Source organism: Aotus nancymaae, unplaced genomic scaffold (genome assembly GCF_030222135.1).
Source record: "Aotus nancymaae isolate 86718 unplaced genomic scaffold, 86718_ANA_hifiasm-v0.15.2.pri h1tg000020l, whole genome shotgun sequence".
In the NCBI taxonomy this organism is placed as follows: domain Eukaryota; kingdom Metazoa; phylum Chordata; class Mammalia; order Primates; family Aotidae; genus Aotus; species Aotus nancymaae.
The window spans coordinates 59,044,455-59,067,197 of NW_026988432.1; the positions used below are offsets into that span (position 1 = coordinate 59,044,455).

General features: G+C 42.2%; 1 protein-coding gene and 1 non-coding gene across 3 annotated transcripts in view; one reads left to right on the forward strand and one right to left on the reverse strand.

Annotated features, from left to right (window-relative positions):
- Nucleotides 1-22,743, reverse strand: part of LOC105713173 (myomesin-1) — a 165,670-nt gene that overhangs the window by 10,166 nt on the left and 132,761 nt on the right. For both annotated transcript variants that reach the window (XM_064379368.1, XM_064379369.1), the window contains 9 exons: nt 17,754-17,890; nt 13,760-13,904; nt 12,721-12,780; nt 12,359-12,426; nt 9,263-9,376; nt 8,300-8,387; nt 7,243-7,281; nt 7,043-7,148; nt 1,747-1,910 (listed from right to left, as the gene is read on the reverse strand). In XM_064379368.1, the coding sequence (XP_064235438.1) occupies nt 1,747-1,910; nt 7,043-7,148; nt 7,243-7,281; nt 8,300-8,387; nt 9,263-9,376; nt 12,359-12,426; nt 12,721-12,780; nt 13,760-13,904; nt 17,754-17,890 (921 nt within the window). The remainder of the gene's footprint in view (nt 1-1,746; nt 1,911-7,042; nt 7,149-7,242; nt 7,282-8,299; nt 8,388-9,262; nt 9,377-12,358; nt 12,427-12,720; nt 12,781-13,759; nt 13,905-17,753; nt 17,891-22,743) is intronic.
- On the forward strand, nt 16,973-17,033 carry LOC135276135 (U7 small nuclear RNA). The gene has a single exon (XR_010343699.1). It is a non-coding gene; the product is annotated as a U7 small nuclear RNA (small nuclear RNA).

The following is a 22,743-nucleotide window of genomic DNA, read 5'->3' on the forward strand; positions in this document are numbered from 1 at the left end:
TAAGTCTAGAGAATGTTTAGATAATACTAGCTTATTTCCTCATCTTATAGATGGGAAAAATAAGTATAAGCCTAGGCTTAAAGTTGCTGGCCCTGATGTTTTCTCCTCTGTAAAATGAGGGGTAGACTAGTTAGGCAGACCCAGGCTGAGGTCAGTGCTTCTTCTTGTCCCCACACCACTCTGAGAGAGAGGTGAGAATGGCCGAGCCAATCTGTGCTTGGTGGCAGTGGCAATGCTGGCAGGACAATCTACAGCCTTTTCCTTAAAAGGGATTTCAGGGTGGGGTAGTTAAATAAGCTTTGGTGGACCAGAGAGTAAAAATAAAATTTTTAAAAATTTAAATTTTTCAACCCACTTACTGCCTCCCTTTTCCTATTGTGTTTCAAATTGTCAGATGGAGTGTGGAAGAAATCCCCTGTTACTGTGTGTGTGTGACGCAGGCAGAGTGTGTCCTAGAAAGTCCGCATCCCTCAGGAGCAGCTGCTCCCATTACTGCAGGTCCTGTATCGAGTCTTTCTAGTCACCACGAGTGGGTGGGGTGAAAGCAAGGGGATTCAGCACCAAAAACACTCCAAGCAGGATGGAGGGCTATGTTCTAAATAAATGATGGATCCACTCTCTGAGGCTGAAAAAACCTGAGTTATTGCATATTCAGATGGCATTTTTTTTGAGATGGAGTCTCGCTCTGTAGCCCAGGCTGGAGTACAGTGGTGCGACCTTGAATCACTGCAACCTCCGCTGCTTGGGTTCAAACGATTCTCCTGCCTCAGCTTCCCAAGTAGCTGGGATTACAGGCATGAGTCACCATGCCTGGCTAATTTTTGTATTTTTAGTAGAGACGGGGTTTTGCCACGTTGGCCAGGGGCTGGTCTCGAACTCCCGATCTCAGGTGATCCACCTGCCTCAAACTCCCAAAGTGCTAGGATAACAGGTGTGGGCCACAGCACCCGCCTGAGACTGTATTTTAAGACGAAAAAGTAGAGGAAAAGTCAGTCCACAGTTTCCTTTATTAACCTTAATACAGTATAGACAATATTAAAAAAAATTTTTTTTAAACAGAATCTCGCTCTGTTGCCCAGCCTGGAGTGCAGTAGTGTGATCTTGGCTCATGGTAGCCTCAACCTTCTGGGCCCAAGTGATCCTCCTAGCTCAGCCTCCTGAGTAGTAGGGATTACAGGCATGTGCCACCACACCTGGCTAATTTCTTAAAATTTTATTTTTGTAGACTTGTAGTCTTACTATGTTGCCCAGGCTGATCTTGAATTCCTGGCCTCAAGTGATCCTCTCACCTTGGCCTCCCAAAGTGCTAGGATTAAAGGCCACTGTACCTGGCCGACTATTTTATTTTTCAGGAAAGAATAAGATGAAGAGTATAGTTTTGAAAAAAGAATAAATTATGGCTCAGTTTTTAATTTTTTACTTACAACTGAGCATTTTTTATTACTTATTTATTTTAATAGAGACTGGGTTTCACTGTGTTGCTCCAGGCTGGCTGGTCTCGAACTCCTGGGCTCAACTGATTTTTCTGCCTCCCAAAGTTGCTGGGACTACAGGTGTTGTTGTAGAGATAAAGTCTCACTCTGTTGCCCAGGCTGGTCTTGAACTCCTAACTTTAAGCCATCCTCCCACCTTGGCCTCTTAAAATGTTGCGATTACAGGCTTGAGCCATCATACCCAACTCCCTTCATTCTTTTTAAAAGGCTCACTCATCTAGAGTAAATCTGAATCTGCAAAATATCTGTTTACCTTGTCCAGAAAGATCCACTGTCTTCTGATGTCCAGTTTTGCCATCAAAGAGCTCCATGATGTACTTCCCTTTGTCATTCGGGGTGGGCTCATTGATTTGTAGCCAGATCTGCTCTCCCGTAACCCCGGTCTTAACCCTGTCTGAGTACTTAATGGCAGTCCCACTGTGAAAATCGAAGAAAACATCCTTAGTGTTTGCTTCCATCCAGTGTTGATCTTTACTTTGTCTCTCATCGAAGCTCTTGCCATAAAGTTTTGTAGGCTTTTAAAAAACAAGGGATTGGCCAGGAGTGGTGCCTCATGCCTGTAATCCCAGCCCTTTGGGAGGCCAAGGCAGTGGATCACCTGAGGTCGGGAGTTTGAGACCGGCCTGACCAACCAACATGGAAAAACCCCATCTCTACTAAAAATACAAATCAGCTGGGCTTGGGGGCGCATGCCTGTAATCTCAACTTCTTGGGAGGCTGAGGCAGGAGAATTGCTTGAATCCGGGAGGTGGAGTTTGCAGTGAGCTGAGATCACACCACTGCACTCCTGCCTGGGCAATAAAGCAAGACTCCATCTCAAAACAAACAAACAAACAAACAAACAAAACCGAGGGATCTGTATATGTTGTTCTTCTGCTTCAGAAAAATGGCGGGCCATGACATACAGAACTGGGATTCCAAGGCCTAAGTTCTGACAGTCTGAACATTTATTAATAACTCATTATAGGCTGGGCACGGTGGCTCATGCCTATAATCCCAGCACTTTGGGAGGCTGAGGTGGGCGAATCACAAGGTCAAGAGATCGAGACCATCCTGGCCAGCATGGTGAAACTCCATCTCTACTAAAAATATAAAAATTAGCTGGGCATGGTGGCGCACGCCTGTAGTCCCAGCTACTCAGGAGGCTGAGGCAGAAGAATCGTTTGAACCCGGGAGGCAGAGGTTGCAGTGAGCTGAGATCGTACCTCTGCACTCCAGCCTGGCGACAGAGCAAGACTCTGTCTCAAAAAAGAAAAATAAAAAATACACTCTTTATAGCAGTCTGGGGCCCAGTGCAAATCGCAAAACTAATACTTCCCAGTGGTATTAATTATCTTTGTTTTTGTTTGGGTTTATTTGTAGGACTGGGGTAATCTATAAAGCTAAAAGGCCAAACTACATATTATTGTACTGCGTATTTCATCTAGATAATCTACGGCTATAAATCAGATTTTACAAGCTAGCCGAAAAACACACTTATGGAGGCTCACCTGTGCCTGACATCTATTGACATATTTTGTTACAAAGCTATTTAAAACAGACAAATATGCACTTGGTAGGAGAGCCAAGAGTGAATGAAAAGCAGAGTTGCTGCCAACGTGAATGAGTCACGTTCTCTGCCCCAGGATGTGAGTTTCTCAGAATTCTACAGTAGCTCATGGGCAGACTCATGCAATGTATTCTCTGCAAGAATATAAGGAAATACAGCCCTTTGTTTTGTGATCTTATGGTGTAGAAATGCTACAGATATAGATGAACTAAGAGAAAGCTAGGTAGATACACTTTTAATTATGTTAAAAGAAACTTTATGAAGAAGTTATTAAAAGTGAGGAAATGTTTAAAAAGTGGTAAGGAAAATAACATTATTATTATTATTTTTTAATTGTATTTTAGGTTTTGGGGTACATGTGAAGAACATGCAAGATTGTTGGATAGGTACAAACATGGCAGTGTGATTTGCTGCCTTCTTCCCCTTCACCTATATCTGGCATTTCTCCCCATGATATCTCTCCCCAACTCCCCACCCGCCGCTGTCCCCTCCCCTATTTCCTCCCAACAGACCCCAGTGTATAGTGCTCCCCTCCCTGTGTCCATGTGTTCTCATTGTTCAACACCTGCCTATAAGTGAGAACGTGTGGTGTTTGATTTTCTGTTCTTGTGTCAGTTCGCTGAGAATGATGGTTTCCAGGTTCATCCATGTCCCTACAAAGGACATGAACTCATCATTTTTGATGGCTGCATAATATTCCATGGTGTATATGTGCCACATTTTCCCTGTCCAGTCTATCATCGATGGGCAGCAAAATAACATTATTATAGTAACCATCATGCATAGAAAAAAGGCTAGAAGGAAGTACCCTAAAATATTCATAGTATGGCTGGTAAAACTATGGATACTATTATAATTTTTTCTAATGTATATTGTTATAAATGTATTTTCTGAAGCAAGCATTTTTATGTCTGTTGTAATAAACAAAATGAACTTTAGAAAAAATAGAAAAACAAAATTTCTGGCTAGGTACAGTGGCTCACACCTGTAATTCCAGCACTTCGGGAGGCCAAGCCAGGTGGATCACTTGAGGTCAGGAGTTCGAGACCAGCCTGGCCACATGGTGAAACCCCCGTCTCTACTAAAAATGCAAAAAATGAGCTGGGTGTGGTGGTATGGCCTGTAATCCCAGTTACTCAGGAGGTTGAAGCAGGAGAATCGCCTGAACCCGGGAGGCAGAGGTTGCAATGAGTCGAGGTTGTGCCATTGCCCTCCAGCCTGGGTGAAAAAGTGAGACTCCTTCTCAAAAAAAAAAAAAAAAAAAAAAATTTTAGCTTTCATATATTTAGTATTTTTAATTATATTAGATTTTAAAAATAACATTTATTTATCCAAAAAGATATTAAAAACTAAGATGCCATAAAACATAGGGTAAAGAAATCCATCTATACCCCACAGATTTTAGCCTGAGCAATAGATGTGTCTTAGAGAGTTAAACAGAAAGATTGTCCTCCGCCTTGCTATAAAAAAATCTGTTTTAATTCTTTAATCTCTGGGTAACATGGATAAGAGCATCTTCCATCTGTAATGTGCTTCAGATAAAATAGGTATGATTGGCCCTATTTTCTATAAGAGAAAACTGAGATTCAGAAAATTAAATGACCTGCCTAAGATCACAAGGGAAGATAGGAGCAAAGTGAAGACTAAAAGGGTTTTTTCCCACAATGCCACAACAAAGACCATCCTTATCCCTGGGTCTCATGGGCACATGGAAACACAAGACACTCAAGTAGTTGACTAGACCAAATAATTAAGAAGCTTATGCTTTGCTCCTCTAATAGCAATTTCCTCAAATCATACTTTCAGTGTTCTCAGTTTTGAACAAGTAATTCTTTTAGAGATGATATAAAGCTTTTTGATTGATGATTGAATGAATTTTACTTCTCTCATTCTTCAGACTGATATATTAGAATGTCCTAGATGTCAGAGAGGAATTTCCTAGAATTTGATCTATTTTAGCCTAAAATTACTTTCCTAAAATGTATTCTGAAAGAAACTGAACAAAGGAATAAGCCCCAAGCATTCTACATTGGAATTTTACTCATTCTCATTTTTATGACTCAGGAAATAACAAATCGTAATACTAAAGAAAACACTGTTTTATACAACAGTAAGGTCATCTTAAAGAAAACACAAATGGCTATTTTGTGGGACCTGGCTCTGGCTAACTGTTCAATCTAGCCCAGTGGTCCCCAACCTTTTTGGCATCAGGGACCGGTTTCATGGAAGACAATTTTTCCACAGACCAGGTCGAGGGAGAGTTTCACGATGACTCAAGCACATAACATTTATCATTAGATTCTCATAAGGAGCGCACAACCTAGACCCCTTGCATGCGCAGTTCACAATAAGGTTCGCGCTCTGATGAGAATCTAATGCTGCAGCTGATCTGATAGCAGGCGGGCTCAGGTGGTCATCCCCATTCGCCTGCCGCTCACCTCCTGTCACGCGGCCCGGTTCCTAATAGGCCACGGACTGGTACCAGTCCATGGCCTAGGGTTTGGGGACCTCTAATCTAGACTTCATGCAACTGGAATCCAGTGGTGGGCAGTGTCATGGTGAACTGGGCTCTGTAGTCAGGCTGCCTAGGCTCAACTTTGACCCACCTCTCAGCTGTGTGACCCTGGGCAGGTCACTTCCCTGAGCCCGAGCTTCCTCATCCCTTAAGTGAGGAGCACCTACCACATAGAGTAGTGAATTCACATACGTAAAGGGCTTGGAGCAGTGCCCGCATACTGTCAATGCCACTGAGGGTGCAGCGTAAGGAAACACATTATCTGCACCCTCCTGGGGATGCCACGTGACCTTCTTCCCAGCGGGGCTCCTAGGAACATTTGCAGTTTGGAAGAAGGGTCCGCTGCATCCTGAGGCTGCACTGAAGGTGGCTACGCCCCATCAGATTATCTATGCCAGTGGTCCGTTTTCTTTCAGCTCAGGATGGTTTAAGGAAGCACAGAGGTTAAGGACACTGTCAAGAGTGTAAATGGGAGGCCTGGTTTGATTTAGAAACCAATTTCAGCTCTTGGAATCCCAGAAGTGAACTTGAATAGAGTCCCTGTATAAACGCACAGAGGTTGCCTGGGAATACAAAGATCTTCGGACTCAATCCAGTTCAAACCCACCTTCCTCAAAGTCACCTTGAGATCTCCAAAGCCTTCTGAGGGTGGACAGAAACATGCTAATGTCTCACTCTGCCAGCTGCTGTAACAACAACAATAATCTTGGGCACTCACTGGATTAGGCTTCTTTGGTGAATATTGTGGGAAATGTGGCGCCTCCTGGTGCACACTGCTTCATTTCTGTTCCATATCATAGCCTGTGTTAACCATGTGTATAGAGAAAAAGCTAAGAATGTGGCTCCCCGATGCCGGCACTGCAGAGAGAGCCCAAGCATGACTCTGGAGGTGGAGGCTGCATTATACAGATGTCCGTGAATTATGGTACTTCTTAAATCACAAAGGAAGATGTACTGTAGCTATTACTGGCCTCAGCACCTACATGTTGAGGGAAAGAGCTAACCTCACAGTAAGAGTATGTCCTCGGTGTTTCTGTCTTACGCTCACCAATGCCAGACCTGAGAATTAAGAAGACTCCTTACTCAAGAAGAACAGAATTTTTTTTCTCCCTATCCTCCTGCCTTCCAGTGGGGAAATAACTTCTTTCTTTCTTTCTTTAAGACAGTGTTTCGCTCTGTCACCCAGGCTGGAGTGCAGTGGTGCCATCTCAGCTCATTGCAACCTCTGTCTCCTGGTTCAAGTGATTCTCGTGCCTCAACCTCACCAGTAGCTGGAATTACAGGTGTGTGCCACCAAACTTGGCGCATTTTTTTTGTATTTTTAGTAGACACAGGGTTTCACCATGTTGGCCAGGAAGTCTCGAACTCCTGACCTCAAATGAACCACCCGCCTTGGCTTCCCAAAGTGCTGGGATTACAGGCATGCGCCACAGTGCCTGGTGGGGAAAGAATTTCTACACAGCAAGTAAGTTCCCATTTACTTACTTGTGGGACCAGTTAACTTTCAAATCTTCCACATAGTAAGTTACAAATGAGTACAGCCGGATGCCTTCAGCTGTGCTCTGGATTTTCAGGTCTGTAGCAGACAAAGCTGAAAGAAGAAAATAGCATATTTCATGCATCTGTACACCCCTCCCGGCAGAAGGATTATAAAGCATTGTTGTGGTGGGAAATGTTTAACTTACCTATTTTTTTGCATACTTCTGTCATCAGTTCCTTAAAAGCTGTGGAGAGAGATTCATAGCCAAAACCTTAGCAGAAAAATTCTCAGTGTAAGGTTAAATCTCAAATTCTTAGCTCTCAAAACTTCCCTCTCTGGCTGAAAGGAAATGGAAACAAGGGAATGTGTTGACCCATCGATAAGGAGTGTTCTTTGAAGAAATAATTCAATTTTATCAAGTTTTAAAAGATCCCTGCTTGTTTTGATATTTTTTCCCTTGAGTTCTTTGTAATTATCGCCATATTTACATTCTAGAGAAAGGGCCACAAGAGATTTCTAGGAAGGTTCTTGGCTTTGAGATTTGCTTTCTCCTTAATTCCCAGGAAGGCCTAGTTTACATTAGAGGACATTTTCTTCTCTGTGTCATTGATTCATAACGAATTAACCATGTAGGTCTCCTGGCCTTTGTCAGCCTCATAATGCTTTTTGCCAATAAACACATTTAGCCTCACCTCCACCTAAAGTGGGAAGGTGACATTAGTCAGATTTCTGCTGTTTGTTAGCAATACTATTAAAAAAATCTGGTTCAGGAACAGAATGGTAAGTTTGGGGGTCCCATGTAGATTTTCATCATCATGATATATTTGTCCTTAGTAGTCTCTGAAAAGTGGAAGTTGCTTTCTTGCTCTGCTAAAAACTGCAAGGCTTTAAATTTCATATATAAATCTTGCTTGCTACCTTTAGAGTGGACTATTTTTCATCATGCTTCTCACAGAAGTTTTTGAGCCCGGAACATTTTTTACAGAGTTGAAACAAAAATAACGATTTAAATTGAAAACAGACCCCTTGCGGACTCTGCACTATAAATTCTCTGAGGATCAAAAATACACTTCTGATTTTGAAGATGACTAGAAGTGAAGTAGTTTTGAATAAAACAGTTCACTCTGTTGGAATTTCAATCAAGCCAAAATCTGTGGATAAAAAATCAGCATGACTTCAATTGTCAGCTCGGCCTCAATCATCAATCTGGTAAGCTATATGCAGAAACACACAAGACAGACCCCAGCAGCTGGTGGACTGACCTTCATCCACAAGCTTCAGTCTGCTCTTATCTTTTCCTCGGTCATCTTTCAGGATAACTTCATAAATCCCAGCATCTTTCTTGGAAAACTAAGAGGGAATAGATATACCACATTATACCTTTCGTAGCCTCAGGGCATGGTATCTGCATTTTTTTTTTCTACTGCTTCTTCCTTTTTTTTTTTTTTTTAAAGAGACAAGAGTCTTCCTCTGTTGCCCAGGCTGGAGTGCAGATGAGTGATTATAGTTCACTGTATCCTTGATCTCCTGGCCTCAAGCCTTGGCCTCCCAAAGCACTGGGATTACAGGTGTGAGCCACTGCACCTGACCTGGTATCTGCATTTTTAAAGGCCCTTGATTTACGGAACTGCCATCAAAGCACACTTTGAGCAAGCATCTAACTGTGTGAGTGGTGAACCATTCACAGATGCAGAAATGTGCCTCTCCATAATGATTTGACCAGTAAGCTAGCAGTCCCGACTTTTTACATTCTAAGGCTGTAACTGATAGGAGGCTTAAAGTCCTACCTTTTACTCTGCTTTCATTTATTAAAACAAGTGATCACTAGTTTTATAGTAATATATTTAAATGCTATGCTCTTTTGGACAGAAAGTAGATAAAAATCTCTCCTTAAATGAATACCATGTCTGATGTCTCTGTACTTTTAGAGAACAAGTTACCAGGAGGCTTAAGTACAAAGAAAGAAAGATCCACTTAACTGTCCATATATGGATAAAAATAACTCAGGAAAGCAAGAGTTGTGGCATTCAGCTGATATTGGTTTGCTATGTAACAAATCCACACACATCACAAGGCTAGAGAAGCTTTTGTGTTCCTACAACAGTTGGAAGTAAGCTAATATAAATCCCCTGGTCATGAAAGGAATACAGAATCTAGTCGCTGTTTTGGGGTAAGATAGAGGGTAGAGAGCTAATATAATACATTTTACATTTATTATCACTTACCTCTGTTATAAGCAGGGTACATATACCATCCTTAAAGTCGTGCTTTTCATCCACTGATATCTCCCTCTCATCTTTGTACCACACAATATGAGTCTCCTTTTTAATATTGGCCACCTGGGAGAAAAACCATAATTACTTTTCTTAAAATAAGGAGATGTACTCTTGTGAAGCTAAACAGTTCTTAATGCAGCGAGATACAGAAGGAAAAGCATTGAATGTGGAGTGAGAAGACACATATTTTTAAAGGAATCAATTGAAAGCTATTTTAATTGAGAAAAGAGTTTAGAATCAAGTAGACACCAATGAATAAACCTAAACAATAGCATCTCTATTTCCAGCAGTGAAAATTGACTTTAAAATCATGTGGTAGGAAAGAAGAGAGAATAGATACATTTATACTAACACACATAATTAAATGAAAATAGAAATCTCAAAACCAAAGGAAGACAAATCCCTTAGATTAAAATACAGGCTGTGTTACAAAAACAAATGGCTTTATTAAAGTAAGCCCCAATCTATATCTAAAAATTTAATAAAAGATAAATGAAGCATTGCAAATACATGTGGAGGGGAGGCATGGATTAATAAATTAATTCACAATTTTGAGGAGACTCACTTAGATACACTAATCCACTCATCATATCATCTATTTCAAATGGACTGAACAACTGCATATGGTTAAAGGGATCTTGAACTTTATCTACAATGCTTGAATTTTTTTACAAGGGAGAATATGTTAATGTATTTCTCGCATAATTCAAATTGTATGAAAAAGTAAAGACTTCCTACAAATTAAGAACACCATCTCAAAGACCCCACTGAATAATGGGTGAAATGTACATATCATTCCCCAAAGAGAAAATGCAACTATAAAACCAACAAAGAAAATGTTGTCTCATTATACACGAGTATATGCAAGTTTTAAAATGTGAAACAATTTCAGCCAATAAATAAACATAGGAACCACCCTGGTAACTGTAGTGAAACTACTATACACAATCATTCTTTATGACCCTGCAAACTGGTTCCTGAATTATAGAAAGTGTGTTACCAGCTGACCTTGCTTACATAAAAACAACCCCGACTGGAAAGCTGCATCTGGACCTGGAGGACTAGAAACGTACTCCACAGCTTTGGGCTTTGCTGAGTACATTGCTCTTGTAATTTGGACACATCCCTTGTGTGTCCCTGGAAGCTCTGCTTAGGAAATTGTTACAAGAGATACTAGTTCCTCAGGCATGAAGGTTTTTTGTTTTTGTTTTTTTTAAAGCCATGGTGCCTTCCTGCACTTGCCCAAAGTGGACCTTGTCTCCTTGCATCTGAGCTTTCTGTTGTCCGGGGTGGCAAAGATCATAGCTCCATATGTGGACTCCTGTGGGAGAGGAAGTCCCAGTGTGCAAGCTAGAGTTCCTCCTACATTCAGTGTTTTTGTTTGTTTGTTTGAGACAGAGTCTCACTCCATCACCTAGGCTGCAGTGCAGTGGTGTGACCTTGGCTCACTGTAACCTCTGCCTCCCAGGTTCAAGCAATTCTCCCACCTCAGCCTCCCAACTTGCTGGGACCACAGGTGCCTGGCACCATGCCTGGCTAATTTTTGTATTTTCAGAAGAGATGGTGTTTCACCATATTGGTCAGGCTGGTCTTGAACTCCTCACCTCAAGTGATCCACCTGCCTTGGCCTCCCAAAGTGCTAGGATTACAGATGTCAGCCACCATGCTTGGCCCCTCCTACGTTTTATTGAGTAGACTAGTGCCAAGCAAGGCCCATGATACTCTTGTGAGTCTGAATGATTAGCTGTGCATACTCATGAACTGTAATGCAATATGTGAGTGGCTAAATTTATAGAAATTGCTACAATAATGGAACAAAGAGGAAGGGGGAGGCCTTCTAGAGATGACTGAGCTGGGCCTGGGAAAGGGGATTTTGTCAGAGAAGCTGAAAGAAGGTCATTCCAGGCATTGGAACAACAGCATAAGCACGAAATGTGTGAATATTCACAACCTATTTCCAGGCTGTCCTTGGTTGCTCAGAATCTGGGTACAGGGCTGATTCTCCTGAGAAAGGTGATCACAGGACATCAGAGCTCCCCTGCAGAGGGCCACAGCAATTGCAGAAGGGGAGGGATGTGTGGGCTTTTGAAAAGGGCTGGCTTATAGGGAGGGGCCATGCAGATGAGGAAGTGAGTGGGGGACAGCAAGACAGAGGGAAACTGGGATGAGATAGAAGGTGAGGGTTTCAGCTGCTGCCAGAGAAAGAGTTTTTCAAGCAGCATTGCCATCTCCTGTGAGGTTAAAACCTAGAATTATTTTCCTTATATGTATTTCTGATAGACTGCTGTTTCTTTGAGTTTATCAGATCTAGTAGACACTGGGGCACTTGGTTTCTGGCTTATCTCATGACAATTGTGAAATCCAGACCAAATGCCACTCCTATGCTTCCACTTGTCATTGTCGGCCAGCAGGACCTTCATGCTCCAATCTCACCCACCAGTTCCTTACCCAAAACATTTCTGATGACTCACTCAGCTACATACCGCATGCTAAGGTACAAACTAGTTTAGAATGCTATATAGAATTTTTTTCCTCCGAATCTTTCCAAAGTCCTAATAAGACAATTGGTTATGAGCTGCCAGCTCTTTTTCTACATCTCTCCCTCAAGACAGCACAGTGGCTTGGAGTCAGTGGCACAGCTCGGCAACACCCAGGGGTATTGTTGAACCAACCTCACAATTTACATAGCAAGGTCCACGAAACTGCCACTGGAGTGATTCTGGAATAGGTCTATGATTTAGAATACAGATTTGGCTTAAAACAAAAACAATGCGAGAGTCTTTAGAGATTACTAATTATATAAAGGTCTAGGGTCTTACTAAGTAGGTCATGAGTAGTGAATAGGAATGATCACCTTGCCTTCTCATACTTTATGCCATTTTATTTTAAATCTTTCTTATCAACAAATGGTTATGGTAACATTCAACATAAATATGTGTCCCACTTATCATTTTGGCTCAGATGGAGGAGATGAAAAATTGATCTTCCTTTTCTCCACATTCTATTTCCCTTGAATCAAATATTAAAGATTTACCTATCTCTTACCTTGCATTTCAATAGTACATTACATTCACCAGTCACTTCCCAGCTCAAATACTCAGCAAAGTGAGGACCTATAAAATTTTAACGACATTAGTAATTACTCTATTAATCACAAGTGCAAAATCAAAGCTCACACTTAAGTCCTAAGGTGATATAGGTCTGAAGCCAAATTTTTTAAATTCTAGATTTAGCTTTTACATATTTTAATATCTACATGTTTGACCACAGATGTTTTCAATTATTTTAATTTACTAGACGTTATTAACATAATCAATAATATTTATTTTAATTTGTTATGGAAATAACCTTGGAACATTTTGTACAAAAAATTAAAAATTTTCTCTTTATCCACTGCCTATTTTTACCTTGTTTCCTGATCCATTCTTGCCGCTGGAATTCAGCTTCTTTCTGGAGCTTTTTGAAAACTACAAATTGAAAAACAAGGAAGTGTGAAATTGAGTTGGGTGTTATAATTGCACGTCAGCCACTGCACTAAGTGATTTATATTCATTATTGTAACATTCATACATTGTGACAACCCTGCTCCTTTTTGATCTTTATAGATGAAAAAATAGGCTTAGGAAGATTCAATAAATTGTCCAAGGTCATAAAGCTGGGAAACAGTGAAATATTATTAGATGTTACAAATACAGAGATCTGGCCAGCCTTTCCATCGCCTTCCTAACTGCCACATTTTAAATCTGGGTGGTAGAAAGTGAACAGCTGACTTACTACAATCTAGTTGCAATGTATCATTAGTAGATTTGGCATGCACTTCTTTTGCATATTTTTCTTCTCAATTTTAGTAATTTACAGTAAGTACACATGGTAAAACAGTATCATGGTTTTTTTCTGAGACACATACAGTCTTGTATTGCAATCTCCCTCACTGGAGAATTTCAGCAATAAACATTTGTTTATATATGAAAATATTTAAATTCAGTCTTGCCTGTGGGTTAGGGATAAATTTGGTGTTCTTTTAAATTAACTTTCATTTGTATGAAATAAAACACCATACAAAGTGTTAACTGTGGTTTGATCTCGGCTCACTGCAACCTCCACCTCCCGGGTCAAGTGATCTTCATGCCTTAGCCTCCCAAGTAGCTGGAACTACAGGTGCATGCCACCACGCCCAGCTAATTTTTGTATTTTTAGTAGAGACAGGGTTTCACCATGTTGGCCAGGCTGGTCTTGAACTCCTGACCTCAGGTGATCTGCCTACCTTGACCTCCCAAAATGCTGGGATTACAGGGATGATCCACTGCGCCCAGCTGAAAATTGTATTTTGAACATTAGAATTCAATTAAGCAACAATTCCTTTCACATGACAACTTCTGTGCCATGGAGTATTTGGATTGAAGGGAGTATCAAAGCCTGCTGGTTAATGTTCCACGGAATTCTTACCATCTCCAATGAGAACAACAGTAGAATGGTTAGTTGCTTTTCCATCTTGAAGCTGGAAAGAGTATGTTCCCTCATCCTCATCCTGTAGCTGTTCCATGAACATTTCAATGATGCCAGTGTTTCGGTCAATATGCATTTTATATTTCTTCAGTGTGAAAAGAAAATGACAGAGAAATCAGTGAGGCAGATATTTTACTTTGACGACAATAAGCTTGATGAAACAAAAATTAACCCCAAAGAATAATAATTTTATGCTAGGCACAGTGGTTCATGCCTATAATCCCAGTACTTTGGGAGGCCAAGGTGGGAGGATTGCTTGAAGCCAGAAGTTTGAGACCAGCCTGGGCAACAAAGCAAGATCTTGCCTCTATAAAAATACAAAAATCAGCTGGGCATGGTTCTGTGTGCCTATAATCCCAGCTACTCAGGAGGCTGAGGTGGGAGGATCTCTTGAACCCAGGAGGTCAAGTCTACAGGGAGTCATGATTGTCCCACTGCACTCCACCCTGGGCAACAGAAGGAGACCATGTCTAAAAATAAGAAATAAAAATTAAAAATTAGAATAACAATTTAAATAAAATTTCTTCATAATAGAGCAAGTTCTTCATATTCTTATACCCAGGAAAAGGGAAATGTTATGTGGAGTTTTTGACTTAGACCAGAATAGGTTACTAAAAAGTCTGAGATTTAGTTTCTTTTTTTTTTTTTTAGACGGAGTCTCGCTCTGTCACCAGGCTGAAGTACAGTGATGTCATCTCGGCTCACTGCAATCTCTGCCTCCTGGGTTGAAGCAATTCTCTGCCTCAGCCTCCTGAGTAGCTGAAATTACAGGCGTGTGGCCACCATGCTAAGCTAATTTTTGTATTTTTTAGTAGAGATGGGATTTCACTATGTTGGCCAGGACGGTCTCAATCTCTTGACCTCGTGATCCACCCGCCTCGGCCTCCCAAAGTGCTGGGATTACAGGCATGAGCCACCGCGCCCAGCCTCATTTCTTAAATCTAAATAAAGTTTTGTTACCTCAAGTCATAAAACGTCAAAAATTGCCTTGAGACTCTCATATTACCTTCCAGATGTCTGTATGTATGTATGCTGAGACAGATTCTGGCTCTGTCACCCAGGCTGGAGTGCAGTGGTACAATCTTGGCTCACTGCTACCTCCGCCTCCCAGGTTCAAGTGATTCTGCTGCCTCAGCCTCCTGAGTAGCTGGGACTACAGGCATGTGCCACCATACCCAGCTAATTTTTGTACACTTAGTAGAGATGCAGTTTTATTATGATGGCCAGGCTGGTCTTGAAGTCCTAAACTCAACTGATGTGCCCACTGTGGCCTTCCAAAGTGCTGGGATTACAGGCATAAACCACTGCTCCTGGCCTGCATTATTTTTAATTAGTTGAGTAATGTAAAATCATGGGCAGCAGAGGCAGGTATCTTGCTCATTTATTGCTATTTCATTGGTATCTTGCACATGCACGGAATATAATAGGCAATTAACAAATATCTGCTGAACTAATACATGAATAAAAATGCTTCTAAATCTATCTACTCTTTTTTTTTTCTCTTTTTAGAAACAGGGTCTCTGTTGCTTAGGCTGGAGGGCAGTGGTGCAATCATAGCTCACTGCAGCCTCCATCTCCTGGACTCAAGCCATCCTCCTGCCTTAGGCTCTTGAGGCTAGGACTACCGGCACACACCAGCATGCCTCACTAATTGTTAAAAATTTTTTGTAGAGATGAGGTTTTGCTATGTTGCCCAAGCTGGTCTTAAACTCTGAGCCTCGAGCAATTCCCCTGCCTTGGCCTCCCAAAATGCCGGGATTACTGGTGTGAGCCACCACGCCTGGCCCTATTTGCTTTTACTGAATGGAAATAGCCCTATTAGACTATACTTACTATATCATATTTTAGACAACTTTTTTTTCCCAGAATGTAAAGACAAATTTTAGTCCCTGGGCATGCAAGCACAAATTTCATAATAGATTTGAATTGGTTAACTTCTGCTATAAGATATCACAGAATGAAGGCTCAGGTCTGGGCTGAACTCTGTGATGCAATTCATGCTCCCAAGCCTCCCCTGCAGGAAGTCAGTCTCCAACTGAGACTGCATTTTTGCTTAGCATCCCCTCTATCCTCTCCTGCTCCCCTGCAATGTATCACTTGAATGAGAAACTACTTCAGACTCTCCTAAGAAACTTGATTTAAGAGAGCAGGCAACACGTGTGCCCGCTTGAACACGTAAAGGGAAGTACGTCTATATGCATGTACGCATGAATGTTCACTCAATGGCTGTGGGGTGATGAGTGAGGCCAACAACACTTTTCCTTCCTCTCTCCTGGGCAGGTGGTGAGGGAACCTTTTGAAAGTGGAGAGGAGACAGGTCGCAGTGGACACAGGAGTCAGGAGTGACTTGTTCTGGCCCCACCCCAAGTCATTCTATGCATTGGAAAGGACTATACTGCATGCTCTCCTAATATTCATGGTACTTGTTTCCCTCTCACTAACAAGTCCTCAAATGTTTTAAAAATACATCTCAGTGAAAAGAGAAAGGGTTGCTAATAATGGCCACAAACCACACCTCCTCTGCCCTTTCAGTTTCCCATTTACACCCATGATAGCACAGGAGATGGTCGGAGCCTGTGAACCCCAGTTCTTCAGTACTACTGGGCACTGTCCTGATCTTGACTTGACTGATGTCAGTGGGGAGGACAAATAAAGCATAGATGTTGTAACTCTATCTATAATACTATGTTTATGTTAAAAAGAAAGCAAAGAAGCCAGGCACGGTGGCTCACGCCTGTAATCTTAGCACTTTGCGAGGCTGAGGTGGGAGGATCACCTGAGGTCGGGAGTTCGAGCCCAGCCTGACCAACATGGAGAAACCCCATCTCTACTAAAAAATACAAGATTCACCAGATGTGGTGGCACATGCCTATAATTCCAGCTACTTGGGAGGCTGAGGCAGGAGAATTGCTTGAACCAGGGAGGCGGAGGTTGTGGTGAACCAAGATCACGCCATTGCACTCCAGCCAGGGTAATAAGAGTGAAACTCTGTTTAAAAAAAAAAAAAGGAAAGGAAAGAGTATTTATATATATATATATATATATATATATATATATAATTACCTATGTAAATATGATACAAACAGACATACACACAGAGAAGCATAGAAAAGAGTCCAAGAACGTCCAATATGTACATTAAAGATCCATAAGAAGCGTTACTGCTCTTTTAGAATTTGTCTAGCAGGCTTTCGGTTTTTGCCAGAAAACCTCCCCCAACACCAGAAGAAAAAAAAGCCATAAGAACGTGTAATTAGTCCTTTCTAAGTCTTTAATGCTATTTACAATAAGGATGTATTGTGGTTTTTTGTTTTATTTTGTTTTTGAGACAGAGTCTCACTCTGTCGCCCAGGCTGGAGTGTAGCAGCGCAATCTTGGCTCACTGCAACCTCCACCTCCTGGCTTCAAGCAATTCTCATGCCTCAGCCTCCTGAGTAGCTGTGATTACAGGTGCATGCCACCCTGCCCGGCTAGGATGTATTATGTTTTTCACCAGAAAAGCAATGAATGGTATTTTTATTGCCTTTTTCAGAGCCATTGGGACAAGACGTCTGTTCTTCATATAATGAATCAGGTCTGTGCTGGGGTTTCCAGTGTGAGTATGATGTGAACTCAGGTGAGGGTGTGGGCTCCTCTGCCTCCCAGGAGACCCACTCTGTTCTCGTGGGTGATCATGCATCTTGGTTTGCCTGAGACCATTTTGGTTTATGACTGCTTATGACTGCTGTCCTTTCATTCTCAAATCATCCCAGTTTGCATAATATGATATAGTCAATCTGTATTTTCCTTTCACAGTTTTCACTTGTGAGAAGGATTTCAACTCTCCCACTCCACCACCCAGCGGTTTTTATAACAACATAACCACATCCACATAAGGCTTCCTCAGTGTATTCTACAATGACAGATTAAAAAGTCTAAACAGTGTCAAACCTACCGGGCCTTCAAAAATTTCCTTCTCGTTAAATATGTAGTTGACTTTGGCATTGGCAGATAGCTTCTCAGCCTGCATCCAAAACCGGACCTGGCCTTTCTCCAAAATTTCAACTGCCAACTCTGATTTAACTGGGACAGCTATGAAAAGTAAAAATAAACACAGTAATTATATTGGTAACCAATTATATTGATACAGATTTTCCAACAAGTGAAAAAAATAAACCAGGCAATGGAAATGACAATGTAGCACCTGCTTCCTGCAAAGCCCAGAGGCAGTGAGTGGTGCAGGGAAAGGCTTAGATTAAAGACAGAGGGACTCAGCTCTGATGCTGGGACTGTCACTTAGAGCAAGTTGTTCATCCTCTTTAATCGTAGTTGTTTGAACTGTAAAAACGAGGAAGATGAACTTACCTCTGGGGGTGTAGGGGCACTTCCAGCCAACATCTGTAACTTTCTACTGTGGCTTTTGGTTGGTATTTTTTCTTTTTCTTTTTTTTTCACCACAGGGTCTCGCTCTATTGCCTAGTCTGGTGTATAACGACACAATCTCAGCTCACTGCAACCTCTGCCTCCTGGGTTCAGGCAATCCTCTCACCTCAGCCTCCTGAGTAGCTTGGACAACAGTCATGTACCACCACACCTGGCTAATTTTTTTTTTTATTAGTCATGGTCTCACTATGTTGCCCAGGCTGGTCTTGAACTCCTAGTCTCATGTGATCCTCTCTCCCTGGCCTCCCAAAGTGTTGGGATTACAGGTGTGAGCCACCTCACCTGGCTGGCATGTGCTGTATTTTAAATTAGAAGCTTCCAGGCCGGGCGCGGTGGCTCACGCCTGTAATCCCAGCACTTTGGGAGGCTGAGGCGGGTGGATCACGAGGTCAAGAGATCGAGACCATCCTGGTCAACATGGTGAAACTCCATCTCTACTAAAAATACAAAAAATTAGCTGGGCATGGTGGCGCATGCCTGTAATCCCAGCTACTCAGGAGGCTGAGGCAGGAGAATTGCCTGAACCCAGGAGGCGGAGGTTGCGGTGAGCTGAGATCGTGCCATTGCACTCCAGCCTGGGTAACAAGAGCGAAACTCCATCTCAAAAAAAAAAACAAAAAAAAAACGAAGTTTCCTAAACTTATGTCAAATGCAAATTAATATTTCTTTGTATTTATTTTAAAACTACCCTTTTCAAGTTTCAAGGGATGCTTTTCTTTGCATGATTCCATATTCACTACCAAGTTCAGTGTGATAAATTCATTCCAACGCAGGACTGAGAGGGGGCTCAGCTGTCATGTAGTGAGGGGGTTTCATGGTAGAGAGAAGGTGGGCTCTGGAGTCCCACTAAGATCTGGACCAGTTACTCTCCTTCTTTAAACCTTATGTCCCTCACCTGCTAACATGAATGTGCTATGAAGAGTAAATATAAGGCCGGGCGTGGTGGCTCATGCCTGTAATCCTAGCACTTTGGCAGGATGAGGTGGGTGGATCACTTGAGGTCAGGAGTTTGAGACCAGCCTGGACAACATGGCAAAACCCCATCTCTACTAAAATTACAAAAATTATCCAGGCGTGGTGGTGGGCGCCTATATCCCAGCTACTCAGGAGGCTGAGGCAGGAGAATAGCTTGAACCTGGGAGATGGAGGTTGCAGTGAGCCGAGATTGTGCCACTGCAGTTCAGCCTGGGCAACAGAGTGAGAGTCTGTCTCAATAAATAAATTAATAAATAAGAGTAAATATAGTAAAAGAACACATTAAGGTACTGTGAATAATAATCTGTGTTCAAGAAGGTTGGTTCTCTTCCTCCCCTCACTTTACTAAGGAGAAAACTGCACCCCAGGAGACAGTGGTAACATGTCTGGGTGGTGGAGCTAAGGGCAGGGTCACTCCAACCTGCTCCAGGACAACAACCAGAAGTCAAAGTAGAAAGTTACAGACGTTGGCTGGAAGTGCCCCTGTGCCCCAGAGGTAAGTTCATCTTCCTCATTTTTACAATTGAAACAACTAGGATTCAAAGGGGATGAACAACTTGCTCTTCTGTATTCCTCTTGGTCCTGGTGTCCACACGGTGGTTTTCCAGTGTGAGCAGGAGGTCTGAGTGGACCCCAAAGCAGCAGGGGCAGAGGCTAAGCTTCTCCCTTACAGGACGCTCATGCTGCTACAAGTTAAGTCTTGAGGAGAGTGGAAAGTACAATTTCTTCTAGAAACATCTGGAGAGAGACTTCATTCTAGGAAACCTAATGTGTAAGTGAGGAGGTTACCTAAGGGGCCCAGAGTGGTGAGGGAGGAGGAGGAACAGGCCTTCCCAGAAGCCTCCAGCTCCCTTACTGTTCACTGTCCTCCCTGAGTCCTTAGAACAGCGTCTGAGGAATGCTGACTGCCTTGAATGGCCACAGGGGGCATGGAGCAAACGTGGCCGTGCATACACAGAGACATCCCGTGTCGTGGTCGGGGAGCAGGCTCCAGAGGCAGAGAACCTGGGTTTAACCAGCTGTGTGCAAATGATCTAGTTACTTAACCTCTCTGGGCCTCACGTTCTTCCCCTCTAAAATCAAATCGCCACAATACCAACCCTTTTAAGGTCATTGTGGAATTCAAATAATATATCCTGTTTAAATACCCTATAAAGAGCCTAGCATATTATAATGCTCTATTAATGTTGGCTGTTAATATTTTGGTATCTCTTTCCTTCTCTAGTTGCTTTTTTTTGAGATGGAGTCTCATTCTGTTGCCCAGGCTGGAGTGCAGCGGCACGATCTCAGCTCACTGCAACCTCTACCTTCCTGGTTCAAGCGATTCTCCTGCCTCAACCTCCAGAGTAACTGGGATTACAGGCACCTGCCACCATACCTGGTTAATTTTTACAATCACCAATTTTAGAATATGATATGTGGACAACGAAGAGGACACACCAATATATCTATATTTATGTATATGTGCTTGTACATGTCTGCACACATATAGCGCATGTGTACAAGAGGGGTAATAACCAGTGTCTGCAAACGAAGGGCTATGATGCAGCATGCTGACAATACCGAAGTGTACCCTCCCCCCACCCCCCAAAATACCTTCACTTCTTGGTGTACGGACATATATTCAAATAAGCTGTCTTTCCACACTGCAATTTAGTATCAATACTGGCAAGACAGACTAAGTCACTTTCTATTTTTAGCTTTGTGCATTTTTATTTTTTCCATTTACTCAGCTCTAAATGTCCTTAGGCTCTTTTCTCTGGCAGTTAACGTACCTCAGCAAAATATGTTATTTGTAGGTTTAAGGCACATGTTTAGCGGTTTTCAAAATATTTTTGAAAACAGCTTAAAATAGGAGAATTCACTGTGCCAAAAGATAAAGGAATACCATGCTCTTTATTACATTCTCTATGAAATAAGACAGCTTAAAAATTTACAAAATCGGAAGAAAACGACTTCATTAACATGCCAGCATTTACAAAGAGGAAGTGGGTATGAATCAAAAAATTACATGTGCTGCTTTGATCCTATCACCAGACCTCTGAAAATCATATTGTGACCTCATTGGTCTGATAGTGGTAGGGGAAAGAGAAGAACCGGAGCTTTAGTAATGAAAAATGCTGCTTCCATGGGTTAACAAAAACACCCTTGCATTGGGTGCTTTGATACTTGTGTGTCAGAGTTTGTTATTTTGTTATTTTTATTTTTATTTTTTTGTGACAGATTCTGACTCTATCACCCAGGCTGAAGTGCAGTGGCATGATCATGGTTCAATGCAGCCTCCAACTCCTGGGCTCAAGTGATCCTCCCACCTCAGCCTCCCAAGGAGCTGGGATTACAGGTGCATGCTGCCACACTGGGCTAATTTTTCTATTTTTGTAGAGATAGGGTTTCGCCATGTTGCCCAGGCTGGTCTTGAACTCCTGGGCTCAAGTGATCCTCCCACGTTGGCCTCCCTAAATGCTGGGATTACAGGCATGAGCCACCTTGCCTGGCCACATGTCAGAGTTATACTCACATTCTGAAGTTCTCCCTCTGTGCCTACCAAAATGCAACACTGGGTCTCTAATAAAAGGATACCTAAATTTGCTGTTACCCTCTCTCCTAGCACCAATAATCAGAGTTCTTGGGCTTATGCAAGACAAAATATCTCAGTATAAATGATATTGACATCAGGCAAAGCCTACTGCCTGGATGAATTCTCTTTTCAAGACCATATGAACACTGAACTCCAGGGAGGCCTGGGCATCTTGAGGTCCATAGTGACAGCCCATCTTCTCTCATCTCCACCGTTTAAGCTGAATGTAAATGTTGTTTGGACCAGTTGTCTAGACACTTAATCAATGTTTATCATCTGACTAGATTAGTAGGTGTTGCTGTTTCTCTCCATTTCTGTCAATGTTTGAGAGTAGAAGGTACAGCCATCCTATGCAGCTTGGAGACTTCTGTTCTGGGTAGCAGGTTCAAGGGTCACTGGTCTGTTTCAATTAATGTTTATATTTTTCCTGAATAGTTTATGGATCAATCAATCCCATAGTTGTTATCTCTGAAGCATTTCTTTTCTTTTCTTTTCTTTTCTTTTTTGAGATGGAGTCTTGCTCTGTCACCCAGGCTGGAGTACAGTGGCGTGATCTTGGCTCACTGCAATCTCCACCTCCCAGGTTCAAGCAATTCTCCTTCCTCAGCCTCCTGAGTAGCTGGGATTACAGGCACATGCCACCACATCCAGCTAATTTTTGTATTTTTAGTAGAGATGGGGTTTCACCATGTTGGTCAAGCTGGTCTTGAACTCCTGACCTCGTGATCCACCCGCCTCAGCCTCCCAAAGTGCTGGGATTACAGGTGTGAGCCACTGCGCCCTACCCTCTTACAGCATTTCTATATAGTAGGTGCTATAAACTATTGTGATAGCCATTCCTGGAAAAGAAACCAAGGCACAGATAAATAAAAGTGAGCTGTCTAGGTGTACAGAGTGAGTCAAAGAGAGTCCAGGCCAAACACTTTGTGATACACTTCAGTACTTTCTG